The 22,648-nt window shown below is 40.7% G+C and overlaps 1 protein-coding gene across 1 annotated transcript; it reads right to left on the bottom strand.

Moving 5' to 3' along the window:
• Positions 1-481: 481 nt before the first annotated feature.
• Positions 482-21,232, bottom strand: LOC149167908 (uncharacterized). Its single transcript, XM_089430627.1, has 4 exons — positions 20,234-21,232; positions 11,208-11,425; positions 1,067-1,121; positions 482-682 (listed from the first exon to the last, which is right to left on the bottom strand). The coding sequence occupies exons 1-4, from the start codon at positions 21,230-21,232 to the stop codon at positions 482-484; spliced, it is 1,473 nt and encodes a 490-aa protein (XP_089286753.1).
• Positions 21,233-22,648: the final 1,416 nt, after the last annotated feature.

Genomic DNA, 22,648 nt, shown 5'->3' with positions numbered 1-22,648 from the left:
ACAATCTTATCATAGGTTATAAAATTAGAATAAAATAATTATTAATTTAAGATATTAAATTAATAATTATTATGTTTAATTATTTAGAATTAGTATATTGTTGTAACTAGATATGACTCTCCAAATGTATTGTATCTTAGGCTCTATTTTAGGAGATTTATTAGCTAGTTGTTTGAATAGCATTTATTGTAAATGGACACTTGTTATTTAATAAGTGATCCATAATTAGAGGTAGTTAGGACATGGAGCTTATAAATAGCTCATTGCAAGAGTGTTTGGATGTTCGGGTGTAAACTCTTGCAAAATCAATTATGTAATTATTTTTTTTGATTAATAAAATTACGTGTCTGAGGACACTTATACCATTATCTCCCATCTGGACCATAATGTGCATGCAATCCATGTGAGCAAGCAGACTATCCTTTGATAATCGATCAGCCTGTTGATTGAAATCCGTGCTTATATGCTTAATCGAGGAATTTCATAACAATGTCCATAAGTTATCAACTTTTAGCCATCCTCCGAGAGTATGTTGTTCAATATTAGCATCACTGAGAATGTGCTGAACAATGGTTTTTGAATCACCAAAAATATGAATCTCAGGAATATTGAGAAAGTGTGAAAACCATAACAGACCCCATAGAGCCATTGCTTCTGCCTTTGTATTCGAACCTGTGTCGGCCTGCCAATGTACACAAAATTCATGATCTTTGGATATCCCAATCCAAAATCCGCATCCACATATGTTCTTCTGGGCTGCCCCGTCAAAAAAACCAACCGGGTATATCATTTCCGAGCATGTTTTCTTTCGTGGTTCTCGGTCAGGACCATTGTCAAGTGGAAGAACCATAGCATGATAGGAGATAGTATGCTCATAAACCAAACTAAAACTGTGCTGCGAATTCTAAAAAATTCTCCTATTTCGCCATTTCCAGATCATCCAGAATAGGGTAGGAGGAATACATCTCCAATAAGTTTTCTATGTGCTCCACCATATCATGCAATTCTGGATATTGTCAAAACTGATAAATGGGAAACCAATTTTATGTGCCATTTTTTTCCATACCTGGACTGTGTAGGGGCACTTCAGGAACATATGTACATTATTCTCCTCCGCGTTCCTGCAAATGACACAGATGCTCGGCCCATTGTTGGAAATAATATTGAGAGGGGGGGTGAATCAGTATTATCTAATTCTTTTAATAAATCTTCTTTATTTGTTCTTTGAATTATTTTTGCATGTCAGTACCATAAAATAATGAGCATGAACAAAAGAAAACAGATAGTCACACCAAAGAACACAAGATGTAAGGTGGAAACCCAATGTGGGTGAAAACCACCTGTTGCAATATGTCTCTATCTTCTTTCAAATTAGAAACTCCTTTTACAATGGTTTTGTACTGGTGCAGTCCTTTACCAGTACGCAGGCTGCAACCTGCAGAGAGCTACAACTCTCTCTCTCGTTTTCCAGTCTCTCCTGGAAGGGAGCTACAACCCCCTACTTCTTTTCTTACAAGGACCACTTTTCATAAATTTTCAAACTGGATCCATAAGCATCAAATAATCATCAAGTATAAGAGAATCACCCAGTCAACTGTAGTAACCAGATCAACAATAATAGGACCAAACCCAGAACACAACAATGATAAACAAAGATTTTAAGAGAAGTAAGCACCCTGTTCAACTGCTCGCCTGCTTACGTAAGCACCCTGCTCAACTGCTGGCCTGCTTACAGTACTCACCCTGCTCAACTGCTTGCCTGCTTACAGTACGCACCCTGCTCAACTGCTAGCCTGCTTATGTACGCACCCTGCTCAACTGCTAGCCTGCGTACCTCGCTCTGAGTCCATTGAATTGCCTGCGGACCTCCGCACCTGCAACCCTTCTGTGCCTGCGTACCAGCGCACCTACAACCCTTCTGTGCCTGCGTACCGGCGCACCTGAAACCCTTTTGTGCCTGCGTACCGGCGCACCTGAAACCCTTCTGTGCCTGCGTACCGGCGCACCTGAAACCCTTTTGTGCCTGCGTACCTGAAACGCTTCGTTCCTGCGTATGTACACACTTTTCTCTCACTGTACCTGCGTACCTTCGGGCATAGATGATTTCAAGACTTCAGAAATAACCCAGACAGTCAGATCTACAGATCTGAACATGCGCCGAAGAGAACTCGGTCCATCAGTAGATTCGCCTTCTTTAGATCTAGACCAGATCTAGCCCTCATAAGATATTCAACCAAAAACATGCTCAAGCCAAATGATCTCCTTTGCTTTATATAGGAAAGCTCTTCCTTAAAACATGGATCAATACCACGAGCCGACACCATAATAACCCAATACCGTCGGCTAAATACCAAGAGTAAAACATAAGAAAACCCCACATGTGAATTTCTTTGCCTTGAAATGTGTGCACTGGGGGTACGCACCTCCTGAACGGCTGACCTGCGGGTATGTACGCACTCTATGTAACTCCGACCTGCGTGTACGCACCTTATGTAATGTGTACCTGCGTACCCCTTATTTTCTTCAATATTTGATAGTTGATCATCAATCTCTGCTGCTGACTTGAAGTACTGTGATCTATCACCTGAATGGGTTGCCATCAAGGACAACACTTTAGCCATAATGCCAACAATCTCCCCCTTTGGACTTGATGGCAATCCTCAAAACATCAGCTTCATTCTCCCCCTTTGACATCAAGGGCAAAGGGTTATGCTCCCCCTAAGAACATGCTCCCCCTGAATATGAACCAGATTTGCAACGAAGAACCATAATCCACCATGAAAGAGATAGAGACATATTGTAGCTACTTCCAAGATCTCCTTCTGCACATCCTCCATAATGCCAACAATGCATTATATGCTCCCCCTGAACCTGTACCATCAATCAGAAGAGGTTCAGCAATAAGATGATGCATCAACAACCCCCAGCTTTTGCCTGAGGTATTCAAAAGTGTCTCTGGGCAATGGTTTGGTGAGAATATCAGCAACTTGTTCCTTAGAAGGAACATACTCCAACTTGACCTTCTGTTCAAGCACTTGTTCCCGGAGAAAATGATACTTGATTGGTATGTGCTTGGTTTTTGAATGCATAACAGGATTCTTTGAGATGCTGATTGCACTTGTGTTATCACATAAGATGGGGATTGGTGGTGTACAAGTGATTTGAAAATCCTGCAAAGTCTGCATCATCCAAAGGAGTTGGGTGCAACAAGATGCAGCAGCAACATATTCCGCTTCAGCTGTAGACAAGGCAATCGAACTCTGTTTCTTGCTGAACCAAGATACCAGTCTGGAACCCATAAAGAACGCACCACCACTTGTGCTTTTCCTGTCATCCACGCTTCCGGCCCAATCTGCATCTGTATAAGCATGAAGTGTAAGATCTGTATCTCTAGGATACCATAAGCCATAATTTTGAGTCACTTGAAGATATTTGAAAATTCTCTTCACTGCCTGAAGATGAGTCTCCTTCGAGTTTGCCTGAAATCTTCCAACTATTCCAACTGCATGCATGATGTCTGGGCGGGTACCTGTCAAATAAAGTAAACTTCCAATCATAGATATGTAGGTTGGTTGATGTACTGCTGCAGATTCATCATTTGCACTGAGGCTACATCTTGTGACCATGGGAGTACATACTGGTTTTGCATCTTCCATACCGTATTTCTTCAAAATCTGTTTGAGATACTTGGTTTGAGATAAAAAGATTCCTCCTTCTTTTTGTTGGATTTGCAAACCAAGGAAATATGTCAGTTCTCCTAGCAAGGACATTTCAAATTCTTTCTGCATGACCAAGGCAAAGTTTTGACTCATAGCTTCTTCATTGCTCCCAAAAATAATGTCATCTACATACACAACAAGTATTAGCAATTTGTCATTTTCAACTTTTATATAAAGATTGCTATCTGCCGATCCTTTTGAAAAGCCTTGTTGATGAAGATATTTGTCCAAACGGTAGTACCAAGCCCTTGGAGCTTGTTTGAGACCATAGAGAGCCTTTTTCAATCTGCATACAAGATTTGGATCATTTCCAAGAATGAACCCATCTGGCTGTTCAATGTACACTTCTTCTTCCAAGTCTCCATTCAGAAAGGCTGATTTCACGTCCATTTGAAATACTTTGAAGTTTTGAAAACTTGAGAGAGCAAGGAACATTCGGATGGCCTCAAGTCTTGCAACAGGAGCAAAGGTTTCTTCAAAGTCTATTCCTTCTTGCTGCGCATACCCTTTACAAACAAGTCTGGCTTTGTTTCTAATTACTTCTCCATTTTCATTCAATTTGTTTTTGAAGACCCATTTTGTCCCGATAACATTCTTATGTTTTGGTCTAGGAACCAGCTCCCAAGTGTTGTTCTTTTCGATCTGCTCAAGTTCTTCGTCCATTGCTTTCACCCAACATTCATCTTTGCATGCCTCTTTCACATTTTGTGGTTCAGTAGAGGAGAGTAATGCCAAATAGCTTGAAGCTTCTGCAACTGTTCTTCTTGTTTGTACACCTGCTTCTTTCTGCCCCATAATCTGAGATTCTGGATGGTTCTTCTGAACATATCTGGATGGAGTCTTTTCTTCTATTCTTGTTTGCTCCTCTGGTTCTTCTTGAGGTTCTTCTTGAGGTTCTTCTTCTTCATCATTCTGTCGATGGGGGTAGCCTTCATCTTCTTCGATGTCTTCATGATGTACTTGCCTAGGAATGTATCCCTTCTCATCAACCACTACATCAATGCTGTCAACAATTCTGCCAAGTCTTTTATTGTAGCATTTGTATGCTTTGCTATGTGGAGAGTAACCAAGAAGAATGCCTTCATCTGCTCTAGGTTCAAGTTTGCCAAGCTGCTCATCAGTATTCTTGATATAGCATTTGCTCCCAAAGATTTTGAAGTGCTTTACTGAAGGAGTCCTACCACTCCAAAGCTCATGAGGAGTTTGAGTGCTGTTCACCCGGACATTTATTTTGTTGAGAATAACAACTGCAGCATGTGCAGCTTCACCCCAGAAAGTTGCGGGAGTTCCTGACTCATCAAGCATAGCACGAGCCATTTGTTGGACTGTTCTGTTCATTCTTTCCACAACTCCATTTTGCTGAGGAGCTCTTGCTGTAGAGAATTCTCTTCTTATCCCATGTTCTTCACAGAAATCGAAAAATTCATTTGAAGTAAATTCCCCACCTCTGTCGGATCTGAGGCACTTAATTTTGTGACCTGATTCATTTTCAACCAAGGCTTTGAAGGATTTGAATTTTTCGAATGCTTCATCTTTGTGCTTCATAAGTCCTAACCAGACAAACCTGGAGAAATCGTCAATGAATAATATCAAGTATTCTTCTCCTCGAGGTGTTCTTTTCCTGAAAGGACCGCATGTATCTATATGTACTAGCTCAAGAGGCATGCTAGCTGATCCTTCTTTCTCTGGAAAGTTAGTTCTGGTTTGTTTTCCAAACTGACATGATTTGCATATGGTGTTGTCAGGAATTTTGATATCTGGAAGATCGCGAACTGCCTGATATTTGCATGCTTTCCTTATTTGTGAAAAGCTTAGATGTCCCAACCTCCGATGCCATAACCAGTGCTCATCATCCTTGCTCAGATAGCATTGTTGTTGTCCTTCTTCAAATATGTACAGATTATTTGGAGTTCTTTTGCCTTTGATCACTGTTTTACCTGTATCAAGATCACGAACAAGACATCCATTTGATCTGAATATAACCTCGGTTCTTTGATCACACATCTGGCTGACACTTAGAAGATTATGCTTCAATCCATCAACATACAAAACATTTCCAGCCTTGACCTTTTCTTTTAACTGAGCAATGCCTTTTCCTTTTATAGTTGCAGGAGTATCATTTCCAAAAGAGACTTTCTTTCCCTTTTCTAGAGTAGAATAAGATTCAAGTTTTTCTTTATCACCTGTCATATGCTTCGAACATCCACTGTCAATGTACCATAGATTTTCTTGTCCCTCTGCATAAAAAGCTATCCCACATCTTTATGTTTGAGGTTCCTTTATTCTCCATGTTTTGGTGCTTGAGGCTTGTTCCTTTTTCTGCTGAAACCTGCTCCTGCATTCAGAGTATTCATGACCAAAGTTATTGCAAATAGAACATTCAACTTCATTTTCAAGAACCGAAAAGTTGTTATAGGTCCTTTTTGTAATCCCCGTCATACTTCTTTGTTTTTGAGCTTCCCTAGTCATGATCGTTTTATATGCAACACATTGAGCTGCTTTGTGACCAAAGTTATGGCAAGAAAAGCATTGTCCATTGAAGAAACTTCTGCGGTTATCGAATCTACCAGCCAATTGATTGTAATTTCTATTGTCATCTATTCTTGAACCAAATTGAGAAGATTTTACCTGTGGCTGGTTGTAGCTTTTGTTCACCCTTAAGATGGATTTCCCCTGATAGTTTCTGTTTGTAATTCGTCCCTGCTTTACCTGATGATCTTCATTGTACTTTTGCTCATTTCTTCTTGCTGCATCAAGATAACTTTTTGAGGTGGATGCTTGAGAAGTTTCTCCATTATAGCCCAGACCTGTCTTGTTTAGTGGAGACCGCTGCACATTGATAATCTCATCCAAAGTTTCAGATCCTTTGACAAACTTGAGATTAATAGCTTTTGTTTTTTCAATCTCTTTTCTAAGACCAACAATTTCACCTTCTAATTTTTCAAGATGTTTTTCCTTTTCATCAATTTGAAATTGTAGAGTATCAATGATCATGTTCTTTTCTTCTATACATCTCTTGAGTCTAGTAATTTCATCATAAAGGTTATCCACATCTATAGCATCCATATAATCATCATCTTCAAATGCCATTAACAACTTATATTCATTACCTTGTTCATCTTCATCACTGTTTGATAGACCATCACTATCTTCATGAGTGTAGTAGCTTTTCTTATTTGCATTCTGTTTCTTGTTCCATCTAGCAGGTTCCTTTCCTTTATCCTTATAAGGACATTTTGCAGCATAATGACCTACTCTTCCACAAGCAAAGCATTTAAAAGGTAACTTACCTCTGAACCTTCCAGAACCCCTTTGAATATTTCTGACAAAATTTGATTCTTCTTCCTCTTCTTCTGGGGCATGGCTCGCTTCATAATAATCTCCTTTGCCTGATGCCTTGAAAGCAGCTTCTCTTCTGTCTGATGGACCTCCCTTTCTCATTTCATAAGCAGTTAGAATTCCATGTAGCTGAGACATAGTAAGAATTCGTAGATTTTCCTTTTCTTCTATTGCAGATACTTTAGATTCAAACTTGGGGGACAATGATCTTAGAACTTTTTCAACCACAATAGCCTCTTTTATTTCTTCACCCAAATTTTTCATACAGTTAACAACCTCATCTACTCGAAGAAAATAGTTAGCCACACTTTCATCATTATACATTTTGAGAGTCTCATACTGAATTCTGAGAGTTTGAAGTTTAGCACGCTTTACCTGTTCATCTCCTTCATAGCTCGTGACAATTTTGTCCCATATCTCTTTTGCGGATTTATAGTGCATTACCTTCATGAATTCTGATTGAGATATACATCCTAATAGAGTACTGACTGCTTTTGCATTTGTTTCATACTTCTTTTTCTCGGCTGCATCTGTAGGAGTAGCTGAAGGAAAAGCGTAGCCTGTCTCTACGATGTCCCAAACTTCTGTACCAAGAGATTGAAGATAGGCAGTAACTCTTACCTTCCAATAATTGAAGTTTGTCCCATCAAAAACTGGTGGCCTGATTGATGCTTCTCTCTCGTAGTTGCTCATGATGAACGATCTACCTTCAAGCAATCAAGCTTCTCTGAAGGACCTGCTCTGATACCAATTGTTGGAAATAATACTGAGAGGGGGGGTGAATCAGTATTATCTAATTCTTTTAATAAATCTTCTTTATTTGTTCTTTGAATTATTTTTGCATGTCAGTACCATAAAATAATGAGCATGAACAAAAGAAAACAGATAGTCACACCAAAGAACACAAGATGTAAGGTGGAAACCCAATGTGGGTGAAAACCACCTGCTGCAATATGTCTCTATCTTCTTTCAAATTAGAAACTCCTTTTACAATGGTTTTGTACTGGTGCAGTCCTTTACCAGTACGCAGGCTGCAACCTGCAAAGAGCTACAACTCTCTCTCTCGTTTTCCAGTCTCTCCTGGAAGGGAGCTACAACCCCCTACTTCTTTTCTTACAAGGACCACTTTTCATAAATTTTCAAACTGGATCCATAAGCATCAAATAATCATCAAGTATAAGAGAATCACCCAGTCAACTGTAGTAACCAGATCAACAATAATAGGACCAAACCCAGAACACAACAATGATAAACAAAGATTTTAAGAGAAGCAAGCACCCTGCTCAACTGCTCGCCTGCTTACGTAAGCACCCTGCTCAACTACTGGCCTGCTTACAGTACTCACCCTGCTCAACTGCTTGCCTGCTTACAGTACACACCCTGCTCAACTGCTAGCCTACTTATGTACGCACCCTGCTCAACTGCTAGCCTGCGTACCTCGCTCTGAGTCCATTGAACTACCTGCGGACCTCCGCACCTGCAACCCTTCTGTGCCTGCGTACCGGCGCACCTGCAACCCTTCTGTGCCTGCGTACCGGCGCACCTGAAACCCTTCTGTGCCTGCGTACCGGCGCACCTGAAACCCTTCTGTGCCTGCGTACCGGCGCACCTGAAACCCTTCTGTGCCTGCGTACCGGCGCACCTGAAACGCTTCGTTCCTGCGTATGTACGCACTTTTCTCTCACTGTACCTGCGTACCTTCGGGCATAGATGATTTCAAGACTTCAGAAATAACCCAGACAGTCAGATCTACAGATCTGAACATGCGCCGAAGAGATCTCGGTCCATCAGTAGATTCGCCTTCTTTAGATCTAGACCAGATCTAGCCCTCATAAGATATTCAACCAAAAACATGCTCAAGCCAAATGATCTCCTTTGCTTTATATAGGAAAGCTCTTCCTTAAAACATGGATCAATACCACGAGTCGACACCATAATAACCCAATACCGTCGGCTAAATACCAAGAGTAAAACATAAGAAAACCCCACATGTGAATTTCTTTGCCTTGAAATGTGTGCACTGGGGGTACGCACCTCCTGAACGGCTGACCTGCGGGTATGTACGCACTCTATGTAACTCCGACCTGCGTGTACGCACCTTATGTAAGGTGTACCTGCGTACCCCTTATTTTCTTCAATATTTGATAGCTGATCATCAATCTCTGCTGCTGACTTGAAGTACTGTGATCTATCACCTGAATGGGTTGCCATCAAGGACAACACTTTAGCCATAATGCCAACACCCATGTCAGTTCCGCTTCTGAAGATTATCCCAAGAGAGATTCTTGTTGTGACATACCAACCAGAAGAAGAGAATAATTTTGTTGGGAATGTTTGTTTTCCAAAATTTGTAAAAATTCCCCATGTACTCATGTCGGGACACCCTACTGCAGAGATTGTTGTATGCATTTTCGACCCTAATGTTTCCTCCTTTCATCTTCCCAGACCATATAAGCCGGTTTTTGTTTCCTCACGACAAATACCAAGGAAATTTAAGTGCGCACGAATTCGTTCCCATACCAATGCCATTTGGATTTCCAAACCTAGCTTGCAAGCCGTCTTCTAGGAAGGACATGATCCCCTCCATGTGTTGATGACTTGACTCCAGAAAAAAATCCCACGGCCATTTAAGTAGCTGATAAAAGCCTCCGGGATATGATGTACCTCCCCATAGCCCAGTAAGTGATCTGATCCAATAATAATGTTGCTCCCCGACCCCATGCACCAAAAAAGGTTCTGTAGGAAAAGTTTATCAATCTTCCTGAAACTATTCCAAATGGCTGATCCCGAGGGGATGCCAATGGATTTTCTGCGATACCATATGCGGAAATCCAGATCCTTTTGGTATTTTTCCTTGATGATCTTACCCCAAGATCCTTCACCAAAGATCCCCCTCCATAACGATTTGAGCAATAAAGCCCAACCAAAACGTCTCATGTCCAGAATGCCCCATCCACCCATGCGTTTTGGGAATGAAATTTGCGCCATCGAGGTCAAATGAAATTTAAATTTGTCCCTATTACCCGCACATATGAACTTAGCCATAATCCGCTCAAGACATTTCATAATAGATATGGGAATATGGTAGAGATGTGCCCAATATACACTCAACTGCAGCAGAACTAATTGTACCAGAATGACACGGCCACCCAAAGATAGGCATCTATACTCCCAACCCGATATTCTTTTGAAGAAATGATCAGCAATCCACATCCAATCCGCCACCTTATATCCACACGGCTTGATATGGAACCCCAGGTATTTCATACCATTGTGCATTTGGTCCGCAGCCACTCCAAAAATACCCTTTATATACTCAACAGTCTCCATATTACACATATTATGATAAATTATAGATTTCTAGAGATTCATATAGAGCTCGGTAGCACGTGCAAATTTTGAAAAAATGTGAAATAAAATCAACCATGCAAATCGATTAAGCATCCCCATAATTAGAACATCGTCCACAAAAAAACTATGAGAAATATCAATCTCATTCCCCATGTGCAAAGCCAAGAACTGGCCATCAACCACTGCTTTTTTTAATATGAAGGCTCAAACCATCCATTGCCGGGATAAATAGGGGTGGCGACAAAGAACAACCCTGACGAAGACCCCTTCTAGCTCTGAAAAAATTCGTGGGGAAACTGTTGATGATGACAACATAATTGATATTCGTGACTCATGCCATAATCCACTCCATTGCCCTAGTTTGTATACCAATTTTATGTAAGACAAGTCTGAGATATCCCTAGTCCAGGCAGTCATATGCTTTTTGCAGATCCACCTTCATAATGGCAGCATTTAGCTTTTTAGTATGAATTGAGTGTATGCACTCCTGGGCAATGGCAACGACATCATGGATTTGCCGGTTTTGAAGAAACCCGAATTGCTCAGGGGTAATATAGCGGGACAGGGTAGTCTTCATTCGAGTCGCAATGGTTTTGGATATGACCTTGTAAATAATATTACAGAGAGATATGGGTCGAAAATCAGAGAAAGTATTTGCAGGGGACTTCTTCAGAATGAGAGCGATATAAGTGGAATTCATGTGTGTGTATATATCCCCGTGTTCTTGACTCCTCGACCATGTCAAGTAGGTTCTGTTTGAAAAGTTCAAAAAAATGGGAGAAAAGTTCCACCACCCACCCATCTGGCCTTAGGCTTTTGTTGGCCTTAAATGATTTTAACACTGCTAGAAGCTCATCCTCGTTGACAGCTTTGAAAAGTTCAGTGTTTGCATCAGCATCAAACATGTTAGGATATAATTCAATCCCCCAATTCAAATCCTCAGCATATATCTCATTTGCCCCACTGTAGGCACCTCGGAAATGTGATATAGCAGCATTGCAAATCTCAGATTGTGACTGACATAAATTTGTTGGCATTATGGCACAGATTTGGAGCTATGGCACAGGTGTTGTCCTTGATGGCAACTCCCTCTGGTGACAGATCTCAGTTCAGGCTTTCAGAATGAAGGAAAAGACAAATACGTAGGTTCACCAAGACTAAGGCGCATATACATGCGTGTTGGACGTTATAAAGGCGCGTATGCATATACACGCACTTTCACGTAAGGAAAAGCGCGTATATGTTGGAGAACTTACCTTTGGTCCATGGTAGTTAGTCCTGGGTATTTGAACCTATGGTTTTGGACCATGGTATCTCGTCAGAAGTGTTGATCCCAAGTATTGGGTCCATGATATTGTTTTATTATGGTTTTGGACCGTGGTATTGTGAAAGGCATAAGACTATAAAAGGGGAAGGAGATCATTTGGCAAAGTATCATGTGAATTAATTGAATATCTAATAAGTGCTAGATCTTAAATATTGGTGATTTGGGTTATGGTGCAGATCTGGATCTGAATGAAGGAGGAACCTTAGCGCACAGAGAAAGATAAGTTCTATTGATGGGTCATAATCTTAAGGCTTGAATGATAGTATCTTGGTATGATTTTGATATGATATATGTGGCGCATGCTTAATCTATAAATCAGATACTCTGGGCTAATCAGTGTCTGAATTTTTGATAGAGTGAATTATCCTTTATAGATCTATACGCCGATTCAGTGAAGCAAAGGCGCGTATACACGCGGTTTTGGTAAGGGAAAGAAGCGTATAAGCAGGTTGGTTTTGACACAGAAGCGTATACACGCAGGTTTCTGAACAGTGAAGTAGCGTACATCTCTTAATTTATGTTCTAGATGCTTATGTTTATTACTGCAGTGGTCTGGGTTCAGAATTGGTGTGTGGTTACAGTTACTGTGTTATGGGTATAACTGTCAGAGAAGTGTTTATTTTGATTCAGTTTTGAGTGATGAATAGGTGATTGGTTGATGCAGAAATTCTTCATATTTGATTGATGTGGATCCAGTCTGAAAATTTATGAAATGAGGTCCATGGAAGAAAAGGAAGGTTGTAGCCTTCTGTAGGCCAGCACCTACGTACTAGTATCTTGGCTAGTGCAAGAGAAAAGGGGGTTGTTGCTCCCTTCCAGGAAGAAGCTTGAGAACAAGAGAGGGTTGTAGCTCTCTGCGGGTTGCAGCCTGCGTATTGGTAAAGGACTGCACCGGTACATTGTAAAAGAAGTTTCTAATTAAAAGAAGATAGAGACGAATTGCAGCAAGTGGTTTTCACCCACATTGGGTTTCCACCTTATATCTTGTGTTCTTGTGTGTGATTGTCTTTTGCTCTGTTTTACTGTTTCTGGTTACTGGTTATTTGATTCTGATACACAGATTAACAATCAACATCTGATAGATAAAGTAAATTATAAGTCTTCATTGTATATGCGGGTTTCCTTCTACATAGTTGCGTATATACACGAGTTTAATTAACTGAAGTAGCGTATATTTTCTGGATTTGAAAAAGGGAATATTTGACTTGATAATACTGATTCACCCCCCCTCTCAGTATTATTTCCAACAATTGGTATCAGAGCAGGTCCTTCTGAAGAAGCCTAACCGCTTAAAGGAAGATCCATCATCATGAGCAACTACGAGAGAGAAGCATCTATCAGGCCACCGATTTTTGATGGGACAAACTTCATATATTGGAAGGTAAGAGTTACTGCCTATCTTCAATCTCTTGGTACAGAAGTCTCGGATATCATAGATACAGGGTACACCTTTCCATCAGCAACTCCTACAAATCCTGCTGAGAAGAAGAAATATGAAACAAATGCAAAGGCTGTCAATACCCTATTAGGATGTCTATCTCAATCAGAATTCGTCTAGGTTATGCAGTATAAATCCGCAAAAGAAATATGGGACAAGATTGTTCTGAGCTATGAAGGAGATGAACAGGTAAAACGCACAAAACTTCAAACTCTTAGAATTCAGTATGAAAATCTTAGAATGCACAGTGATGAAAGTGTAGCTAACTATTTCCTACATGTAGATGAGATTTTTAATTGTATGAAAAATTTGGGTGAAGAAATAAAAGAGGCTGTTGTGGTTGAAAAGGTCCTAAGATCTTTGTCCCCTAGGTTTGAATCTAAAGTTTCTGCAATAGAAGAAAAAGAGAATCTACGAAACCTTACCATGTCTCAGCTGCACAGAATTCTGACTGCTTATGAAATGAGGAAAGGAGGACCATCAGACAGGAGAGAAGCTGCCTTCAAGGCTTCAGGCAAAGGAGATTACTATGAGTCAGGACACATGTCAAAAGAAGAGGAGGAATCAAATTTTGTCAAGAACCTTCAACGGGGTACTGGAAGATTCAGAGGTAAGTTACCTTTCAAATGCTTTGCTTGTGGAAGAGTCGGTCACTATGCTGCCAAATGTCCTCATAAGGATAAGATTGACAAGGGGAAGGAACCTGTTAGATGGAACAAGAAACAGAATGCAAATAAGAAAAGCTATTACACTCATGAAGATAGTGATGGACTTTCAAATAGTGATGAAGATGAATGAGGTAATAATTATAAACTTTTAATGGCTTTTGAAGATGATGATTACATGGATGCTATAGATGAAGAAGGTTTTTATGAAGAGATTTCTAAACTCAAAATTTGTTTAGAAGAGATAAATGTGATTATTGATTCTCTGCAATGTCAACTGGCTGAAAGGGAAAAACATCATGAAAAATTGGAATGTGAAATTGTGGGGCTTAGAAGAGAGATTGAGAAAACTAAAGCTCTTAATCTTAGATTTGTTAAAGGTTCTGAAACTCTAGATGAGATTATCAATGTGCAGTGTTCCCCACTAATCAAGACAGGTCTAGGATACAATGAAGAAGCATCTCAAGCGCAGAAACCATCCACATCAAAAAGTTATCTTGATGCAGCAAGGAGGAATGAGCAAAAGCCCAATGGAGATCACCAGGTAAAACAAGGACGATTTACATCAAGAATAAACAAAGACTACCAAGTAAATCAGGGGCAATCCATCTTAAGGATGAAAAAAAGCTACAACCAGTCACAGGTAAAATCTTCTCAATTTGCCTCAAGAATGGATAGAAACTACAATCATTTGGGTGGTAGATTTGATAATTGTAGGAGTTTCTTCAATGGCCAATGTTTCTCTTGCCATAACTTTGGCCACAAAGCAGCTCAATGTGTTGCCTATAAGACAATCATGACTAGAGAAGCTCAAAAACAAAGAAGTATGACTGGAATCACGAAAAGGACCTATAATAACTTTTCCGCCATTGAAAATGAAATTGAATGTTCTATTTGTAATAACTTCGGTCATGAAGATTCTGAATGCAGGAGCAGGTTTCGGAAGACAACTCAGAAGGAACAAACCTCAAGTGCCAGAACATGGAGAATGAAGGAACTGCAATCAGAAAGATGTGGAATAGCTTTATATGCATAAAGACAGGAAAATCAATGGTACATCAACAGTGGATGTTCGAAGCATATGACAGGTGATAAAGAAAAACTTCAATCATATAGTGCTTTAGAAAAAGGAAAGAAAGTTTCATTTGGAAATGATACCCCTGCGGTCATAAAAGGAAAAGGCATTGTTCAGTTGAAAGAAAAAGTCAAAGGATGTTGATGGCTTGAAGCATAATCTACTAAGTGTCAGTCAGATGTGCGATTAAGGAACTGAGGTAATATTTCAATCAAATGGATGTAGTGTTCGTGATCTTGATACAGGAAAAACAATGATCAAAGGCATAAGAACTCCAAATAATTTATACATATTTGAAGAAGGACAACAACAATGCTATTTGAGCAAGAATGATGAACACTAGTTATGGCACTGGAGGTTGGGGCATCTAAGATTTTCACAGATAAGGAAAGCATGCAAATACCAGGCAGTTCGTGGTCTTCCAGACATCAGAATTCCAGACAATACAATATGCAAATCATGTCAGTTTGGTAAGCAAACCAGAACTAACTTCCCTGAGAACGAAGGATCAACTAGCAGGCCTCTTGAACTAGTCCGTATAGATGTATGTGGTCCATCTAGGAAAAGGTCACCTCGAGGAGAAGAATACTTTATATTATTCATTGACGACTTCTCCAGGATGGTTTGGATAGGACTTATGAAGCACAAAGACGAAGCCTTCGAAAAATTCAAATCTTTCAAAGCCTTGGTTGAAAACAAATCAGATCACAAAATTAAGTGCCTCAGGTCAGATGGAGGTGGGGAGTTCAAATGAATTTTTCGATTTTTGTGAAGAACATGGAATAAGAAGGGAATTCTATACAGCTAGGACTCCTCAGCAAAATGGAGTAGTGGAAAGGATGAATAGAACGGTCCAACAAATGGCTCGTGCTATGCTTGATGAGTCTGGAACTCTCGCAACCTTTTGGGGTGAAGCTGCATTTGCTGCGGTTGTCATTCTCAACAAAACAAATGTTCGGGTGAATAGCACTCAAACTCCTCATGAGCTCTGGTATGGTGAGACTCCTTCAGTAAAACATTTCAAAATTTTTGGAAGCAAATGCTATATTAAGAATAATGATGAACATCTTGGCAAGTTTGAACCTAGAGCAGATGAGGGAATTCTCCTTGGTTACTCTCCCCATAGAAAAGCATATAAGTGTTACAATAAAGACTTGGAAGAATTGTTGACAGCATTGATGTAGTGGTTGATGAAGAAGGAAACATTCCTAGACAAGTAAATTATGAAAATATCGAAGAGGGTGAAGACCATCCTTCAAATCAGACAATGATGAAGAAGAACCTCAAGAGTCACCAGAGGAACAGATAAGGATAGAAGAGAAGACTCCATCCAGGTACGTTCAGAAGAATCATCCAGAATCTCAAATTTTGGGGCAGAAAGAGGCAGGTATACAAACAAGAAGAACAATTGCAGAAGCCTCAAGCTATTTTGCCTTGCTCTCCTCCACTAAACCACAAAATGTAAAAGAAGCATGCAAGGATGAATGATGGGTCAAGGCAATGGATGAAGAACTTGAGCATATCGAAAAGAATAACACTTGGGAGTTGGTTCCTAGACCAAAAGATAAGAATGTCATAGGGACAAAATGGATCTTCAAAAATAAGTAGAATGAAAATGGGTAGTGATTAGAAACAAGGCCAAACTTGTCTGTAAAGGGTATGCTCAACAAGAAGGAATAGACTTTGAAGAAACTTTTGCTCCCGTTGCTAGACTTGAGGCCATCAGAATGTTCCTTGCTCACTCTAGCTTTCAGAAGTTCAAAGTATTTCAAATGGACGTGAAACCAGCCTTTCTGAATGGAGACTTAGAAGAAGAAGTGTACATTGAGCAACCAGATGGTTTCATTCTTGGGAATGATCCAAATCTTGTATGCAGACTAAAAAAGGCTCTCTATGGTCTTAAACAGGCTCCAAGGGCTTGGTACTACCATTTGGACAAATATCTTCATCAACAAGGTTTTTCAAAAGGATCAGCAGATAGCAATCTTTATATAAAAATTGAAAATGACAAATTGCTAATACTTGTTCTGTATGTAGATGATATTATCTTTGGCAGCAATGAAGAATCTATGAGTCAAATCTTTGCCTTGGTAATGCAGAAAGAATTTGAAATGTCCTTGCTTGGAGAACTGACATATTTTCTTGGATTGCAAATCCAACAAAATGAAGGCGGTATCTTTTTGTCTCAAATCAAGTACCTCAAGCAGATTTTGAAGAAGTATGGCATGGAAGATTCAAAACCAGTATGTACCCCTATGGTTACAGGATGCAACCTTAGTGAAAATGATGAATCAACAGCAGTGCATCAACCAACCTACAGATCCATGATTGGAAGTCTACTTTATTTGACAGGTACCCAACCATACATCATGCATGCAGTGGGAATAGTTGGAAGATTTCAAGCAAATCCTAAGGAAACCCATCTTCAGGGAGTTAAGAGAATCTTCAAGTACCTTCAAGGAACTCAAAACTATGGCTTATGGTATCCTAGAGATACAGATCTCACACTTCATGCTTATATAGATGCAGATTGGGCTGGAAGCGTGGATGATAGGAAGAGCACAAGTGGTGGTGCATTCTTTATGGGTTCCAGATTAGTATCTTGGTTTAGCAAGAAACAGAGTTTGATTGCTTTATCTACAGCTGAAGTGGAATATGTGGCTGCTGCATCTTGCTGCACTCAACTCCTTTGGATGATGCAGACCTTGCAGGATTTTCAAATCACTTGTACACCACCTATCTCCATCTTATGTGATAATACAAGTGCAATCAGCATTTCAAAGAACCTAGTCATGCATTCAAAGACCAAGCACATACCGATCAAGTATCACTTTCTCCGGGAACAAGTGTTGGAACAAAAGGTCAAATTGGAGTATGTTCCTTCTAAGGAACAAGTTGCTGATATTCTCACCAAACCACTGCCCAGGGAAACTTTTGAATACCTCAGACAGAAGATGGGAGTAGTTGATGCATCATCTTGCTGTTAAAATTTGTTTGTTCAAAGAAAAATGGGTGTACGCGAGTTTCCTGAGGAGGATCCGCGTACATACGCCGGTTTGTGCAGAGACAGTCGCGTATATGGAGGTTTGATGGATATCAGTAGGGACAGGCTCTGGTTGAAGATATTCTGATATGGGTCTGACAGAGACCATCCGGCACAGGTTCAAGGGGAGCAGATAAACTTCTAATGATGCATTGTTGACATTATCTTAGAAGCTTTTGGTTCTAGTACACAACTGTTGTTGGTTTCAGGTGGAACAAAGGAAAAGGGAGAACAGAAGGAAATCTTGGTTACTGATCTGAATGGTGATTGACAGATGCTGCTACTATCAGTTATTGGTGACTTTCATAAGTCTTGCTCTAGATATTTCGTCTCTATGTCATGTATCTCTTTTATAGTGTCAAGGTCATGTAACGACCTATTTTGGTTTCCCCACTATGCCTGGGATGAATATGTAATGTACTTGGTTGACATATGTAAATTTCTGATGTATCCCCACTTGGTTGGGTGGATGATCCCCACTTGGTTGGGTGATGGATGTATGTATTGAGTCTTTAGGTGATAGGAAGGTCTTTCATGATGTATAAGTCATGGTTCTTCTTGAAGGACATCTTTTTGCAGATCTTGCCTACAGTCAGGGGGAGCATGGTCAGCACAATAGGGCTGAGATTTCAGCATGTACTCAGGGGGAGCACAACCCTTTTCCCTTGATGACAAAGGGGGAGAATGACTTTGAGGATCTTGGGGTTGCCATCAAGTCCAAAGGGGGAGATTGTTGGCATTATGGCACAGGTTTGGAGCTATGGCACAGGTGTTTTCCTTGATGGCAACTCTCTCTGGTGACAGATCTCAGTTCAGGCTTTCAGAATGAAGGAAAAGACATATACACAGGTTCAACTAGACTAAGGTGCGTATACACGCATGTTGTATGTTACAAAGGCGCGTATGCGTATACACGCACTTTCACGCAAGGAAAAGCGTGTATATGTTGGAGAACTTACCTTTGGTCCGTGGTAGTTAGTCCTGGGTATTTGAACCTATGGTTTTGGACCATGGTATCTCGTCAGAAGTGTTGATCCCAAGTATTGGGTCCATGATATTGTTTTATTATGGTTTTGGACCGTGGTATTGTGAAAGGCCTAAGACTATAAAAGGGGAAGGAGATCATTTGGCGAAGTATCATCTGAATTAATTGAATATCTAATAAGTGTTAGATCTGAAATATTGGTGATTGGGGTTATGGTGTAGATCTGGATCTGAATGAAGGAGGAACCTTAGCGCAAAGAGAAAGATAAGTTCTATTGATGGGTCATAATCTTAAGGCTTGAATGATAGTATCTTGGTATGATTTTGATCTGATATATGTGGCGCATGCTTGATCTATAAATCAGATACTCTGGGCTAATCAATGTCTGAATTTTTGATAGAGTGAATTATCCTTTATAGATCTATACGCCGGTTCAGTGAAGCAAAGGCGCGTATACACGCGGTTTTGGTAAGGGAAGAAGCGTATACGCAGGTTGGTTTTGACACAGAAGCGTATACACGCAGGTTTCTGAACAGTGAAGTAACGTACATCTCTTAATTTATGTTCTAGCTACTTCTGTTTATTACTGCAGTGGTCTGGGTTCAGAATTGGTGTGTGGTTACAGTTACTGTGTTCTGGGTACAGCTATCAGAGAAGTGTTTATTTTGATTCAGTTTTGAGTGATGAATAGGTGATTGGTTGATGTAGAAATTCTTGATATTTGATTGATGTGGATCCAGTCTGAAAATTTATGAAACGAGGTCCCTGGAAGAAAAGGAAGGTTGTAGCCTTCTGTAGGCCAGCACCTATGTACTAGTATCTTGGCTAGTGCAAGAGCAAAGGGGGTTGTTGCTCCCTTCTACGAGAAGCTGGAGAACGAGAGAGGGTTGTGGCTCTCTGCAGGTTGCAGCTTGCGTACTGGTAAAGGACTGCACTAGTACATTGTAAAAGAAGTTTCTAATTAAAAGAAGATAGAGATGAATTGTAGCAGGTGGTTTTCACCCACATTGGGTTTCCACCTTATATCTTGTGTTCTTTTGTGTGATTTTCTTTTGCTCTGTTTTACTATTTTTGGTTACTGGTTATTTGATTCTGATACACAAATTATCAATCAACATATGATAGATAAAGTAAATTATAAGTTTGCATTGTATACGCGGGTTTCCTTCTACATAGTTGCGTATATACGCGAGTTTAATTAACTGAAGTAGCGTATATTTTCTGGATTTGAAAAAGGGAATATTTGACTTGATAATACTGATTCACCCCCCCTCTTAGTATTATTTCCAACAAAATTCCCATCTGCATCTTGTATCTTCCAGATAGTATTAATTTTGTGTCTGTGATTAACATATATGTGGAAGAATTTCATGTTACAGCCCCCCTCCCGAATCCAAATGTCCCTGCTCTTGAGGCGCTGAGTAGATTCAACAATATATAGAATGTGCTTCCTTTTTTGTTCCAGTTCTTTGATACGGCAACGAGTGGCTTCTGGTAGATCGTGAGAAGCCAGCTGGGACCCAATGGTGTCCAATTCTCCATTGATGTCATGTAGTTCCTTTGTCAAAGAATTTTTCTTCCTTTTCTGCCATGCTATTACTTCCCCACGAAGTATACCAAGCTTCTCCAGCAAAAGATCCATATGTGAAAGCCACCGATCCATGTTACAAGCCCAGACAGAATGCACAAGGTCATTAAAGTCCGGGTCCTCCAACCATACCCGGTTGAATTTAAAAGGGATACCCTTTTTGTACTCCCCCCGGTGCCATTTTAACAAAATGGGTCGATGATTTGAGATGTGGCAATTGATCACCACCGAATGCACATTGCCCAGGCACTCCACAACCTGTTCATGCAAAATAAAGCGATCCAATCGCTTTGCAATATATGCTCGCCCCGCCTGCCCATTGTCCCAAGTAGGAACCACTTTTGGTGGACATATATCCACAAAATTTGAGTCCATGATAATATCCTTGATCACATCTGCCATCGAGTCGATTTTCCTGGAGAGCCCCCAAACCTCATCCATACCAATCATGCAGTTCATGTCCCCCGCAATAATGAGTGACACCATCTCAAAGATACTAGATGAGATCAATTTATCCCAAAAAGCAGGTTTATTCTTGTATGGAGCATACATGTTTAGGATATGTATGCATCCGAAGAGACCTCTTATATAACCATCAAGAAGGATACCAACAATACAAGAGAAGGCCCTGACCCTGACCCATCGAGGGTCCCATATTGCAACCAGACCACCAGATAAACCAACAGCATCTGTGGCAGCCATGTGCCACGTCGGAAACATCTTCCTGAAGTATTTTATTACAGTGGGACTGAGTGCATGGTCTCTTGCAGGAGAATGATATATGGATTGAAAGAAGTAAAGAGTTGTTTGAGGGCCAGGAATTTCGGGTCAGCCCCCAGTCCCCGAATATTTAGGGATAGGATAAAAGTCATGAGAAACCCTGAGTGGGCATCTGTGCTCCAAGGGCCCGAGATGAATTAGCAACATCGATAGGAATCTCAACAAGAGTTTATGAGGTGAAAGGGTTTGATCTAACACGTCCATGGAAGTGTCGGCTGTCCCGATTATGCTTTCGGCGGACAGTGATATTCCCCATAGAGGTAGGGCTGATATGAGGGGATGAGGAGCCAGAGGGTTTATGAATGGTAAGAGTTCGGAGGTCGAGGGTCTTCCGATGGAGAAGAAAATCCAAGTCGCTACCCACAGAATTTGTAGGTGAAGCAAGTGGCGAATTTGGAGGAGTAAGGCTTTTTCGACATCCCGGGGAGGGTCGTGTGTGGTGAGAAGGAGTTGGAGCCAAAGCATAAATGATGTGAGAGGACGAAGGCACATCGTGTGACGTGGACGGGATATGGAATTTTTTTCGAAGAAATGAGTTCCCAAGTGGAGATGAGGGAATATTCGGGGAGAGAGACTTATCCTTCGAATGTACAGGCCCGTCAGATGATAGTGGAGATGAGGGAACAGTAATAGGGGAGGATCCGTTATGCACAGACCGAAATGCAGAGGGACGGAAAGTAAAAGGTTCATGTGAAATACCTGGAGAATGTCATGCGCCCTTTCCATGATGCGTCATACCACCCCTGGACCCTGCACGTGATCCCCAACCAGGGACGGCCCAGATGAACCAAAACAATTCCACGTATGAGTCGAGTGCCAACCAACCCGACGATGATTGCACTGAGCCAGAAGATGACCAGTGCGATGACAAAAAGAGCACCTGAAAGGCACCCCCCAAAAGTCCAGACGCTGGATAAGATTCGTATCCCCCCAATGAAGAGAAATGTGATCAGGAAAGCCACCTTTGTATTATTTCTCTATCAGGATCCAAGAGAACTCGCTTATCTTGTGCCCCCAGACACCTAAGACCCACATAGACAAATTTGTCGGTCGCATTGCCAATATCCATGAAAACCTGCTTAGTCCAGAGATCAATAGGCAATCCCGGTAATTTTACCCGGATAAGTTTATCACGCGCAATACCTTTACTTGCCAGACGTGCCTCTGGGTAACACATGATTGCCTCCTTAAGTCTTTCAATATCTAATCTATGCATGAGAATGCATGAGAACTGCGCAATAACGTGAAGATAAACACCTGTCGCGATCACGGAGTCCAGAGAGGGAGATTGTTTTTTAGATTTATTGATAAGAGACCCCATTATTATTAAGAACAAAA

The sequence above is a fragment of the Pinus tabuliformis genome, chromosome 5_1 (assembly GCF_031772625.1).
Source record: "Pinus tabuliformis cultivar Carrire ecotype Pingquan chromosome 5_1, CPIR1, whole genome shotgun sequence".
NCBI lineage: Eukaryota > Viridiplantae > Streptophyta > Pinopsida > Pinales > Pinaceae > Pinus > Pinus tabuliformis.
The sequence above is the reverse complement of the archived record's forward strand: the minus strand, read 5'-3'. Positions and strand labels throughout refer to the sequence as shown.

Excerpts from the sequence above, each read along its gene's own strand:
- LOC149167908 (XM_089430627.1), bottom strand. The coding sequence starts at position 21,232 with ATGGCTGCCACAGATGCTGTTGGTTTATCTGGTGGTCTGGTTGCAATA. Across the intron at positions 11,426-20,233 it reads AAGATGCAGATGGGAATTTT|TCACAATCTGAGATTTGCAA; the intron begins GTTGGAAATAAT and ends AATTTATGTCAG. Across the intron at positions 683-1,066 it reads AGTGCCCCTACACAGTCCAG|GCCGACACAGGTTCGAATAC; the intron begins GTATGGAAAAAA and ends GTACATTGGCAG.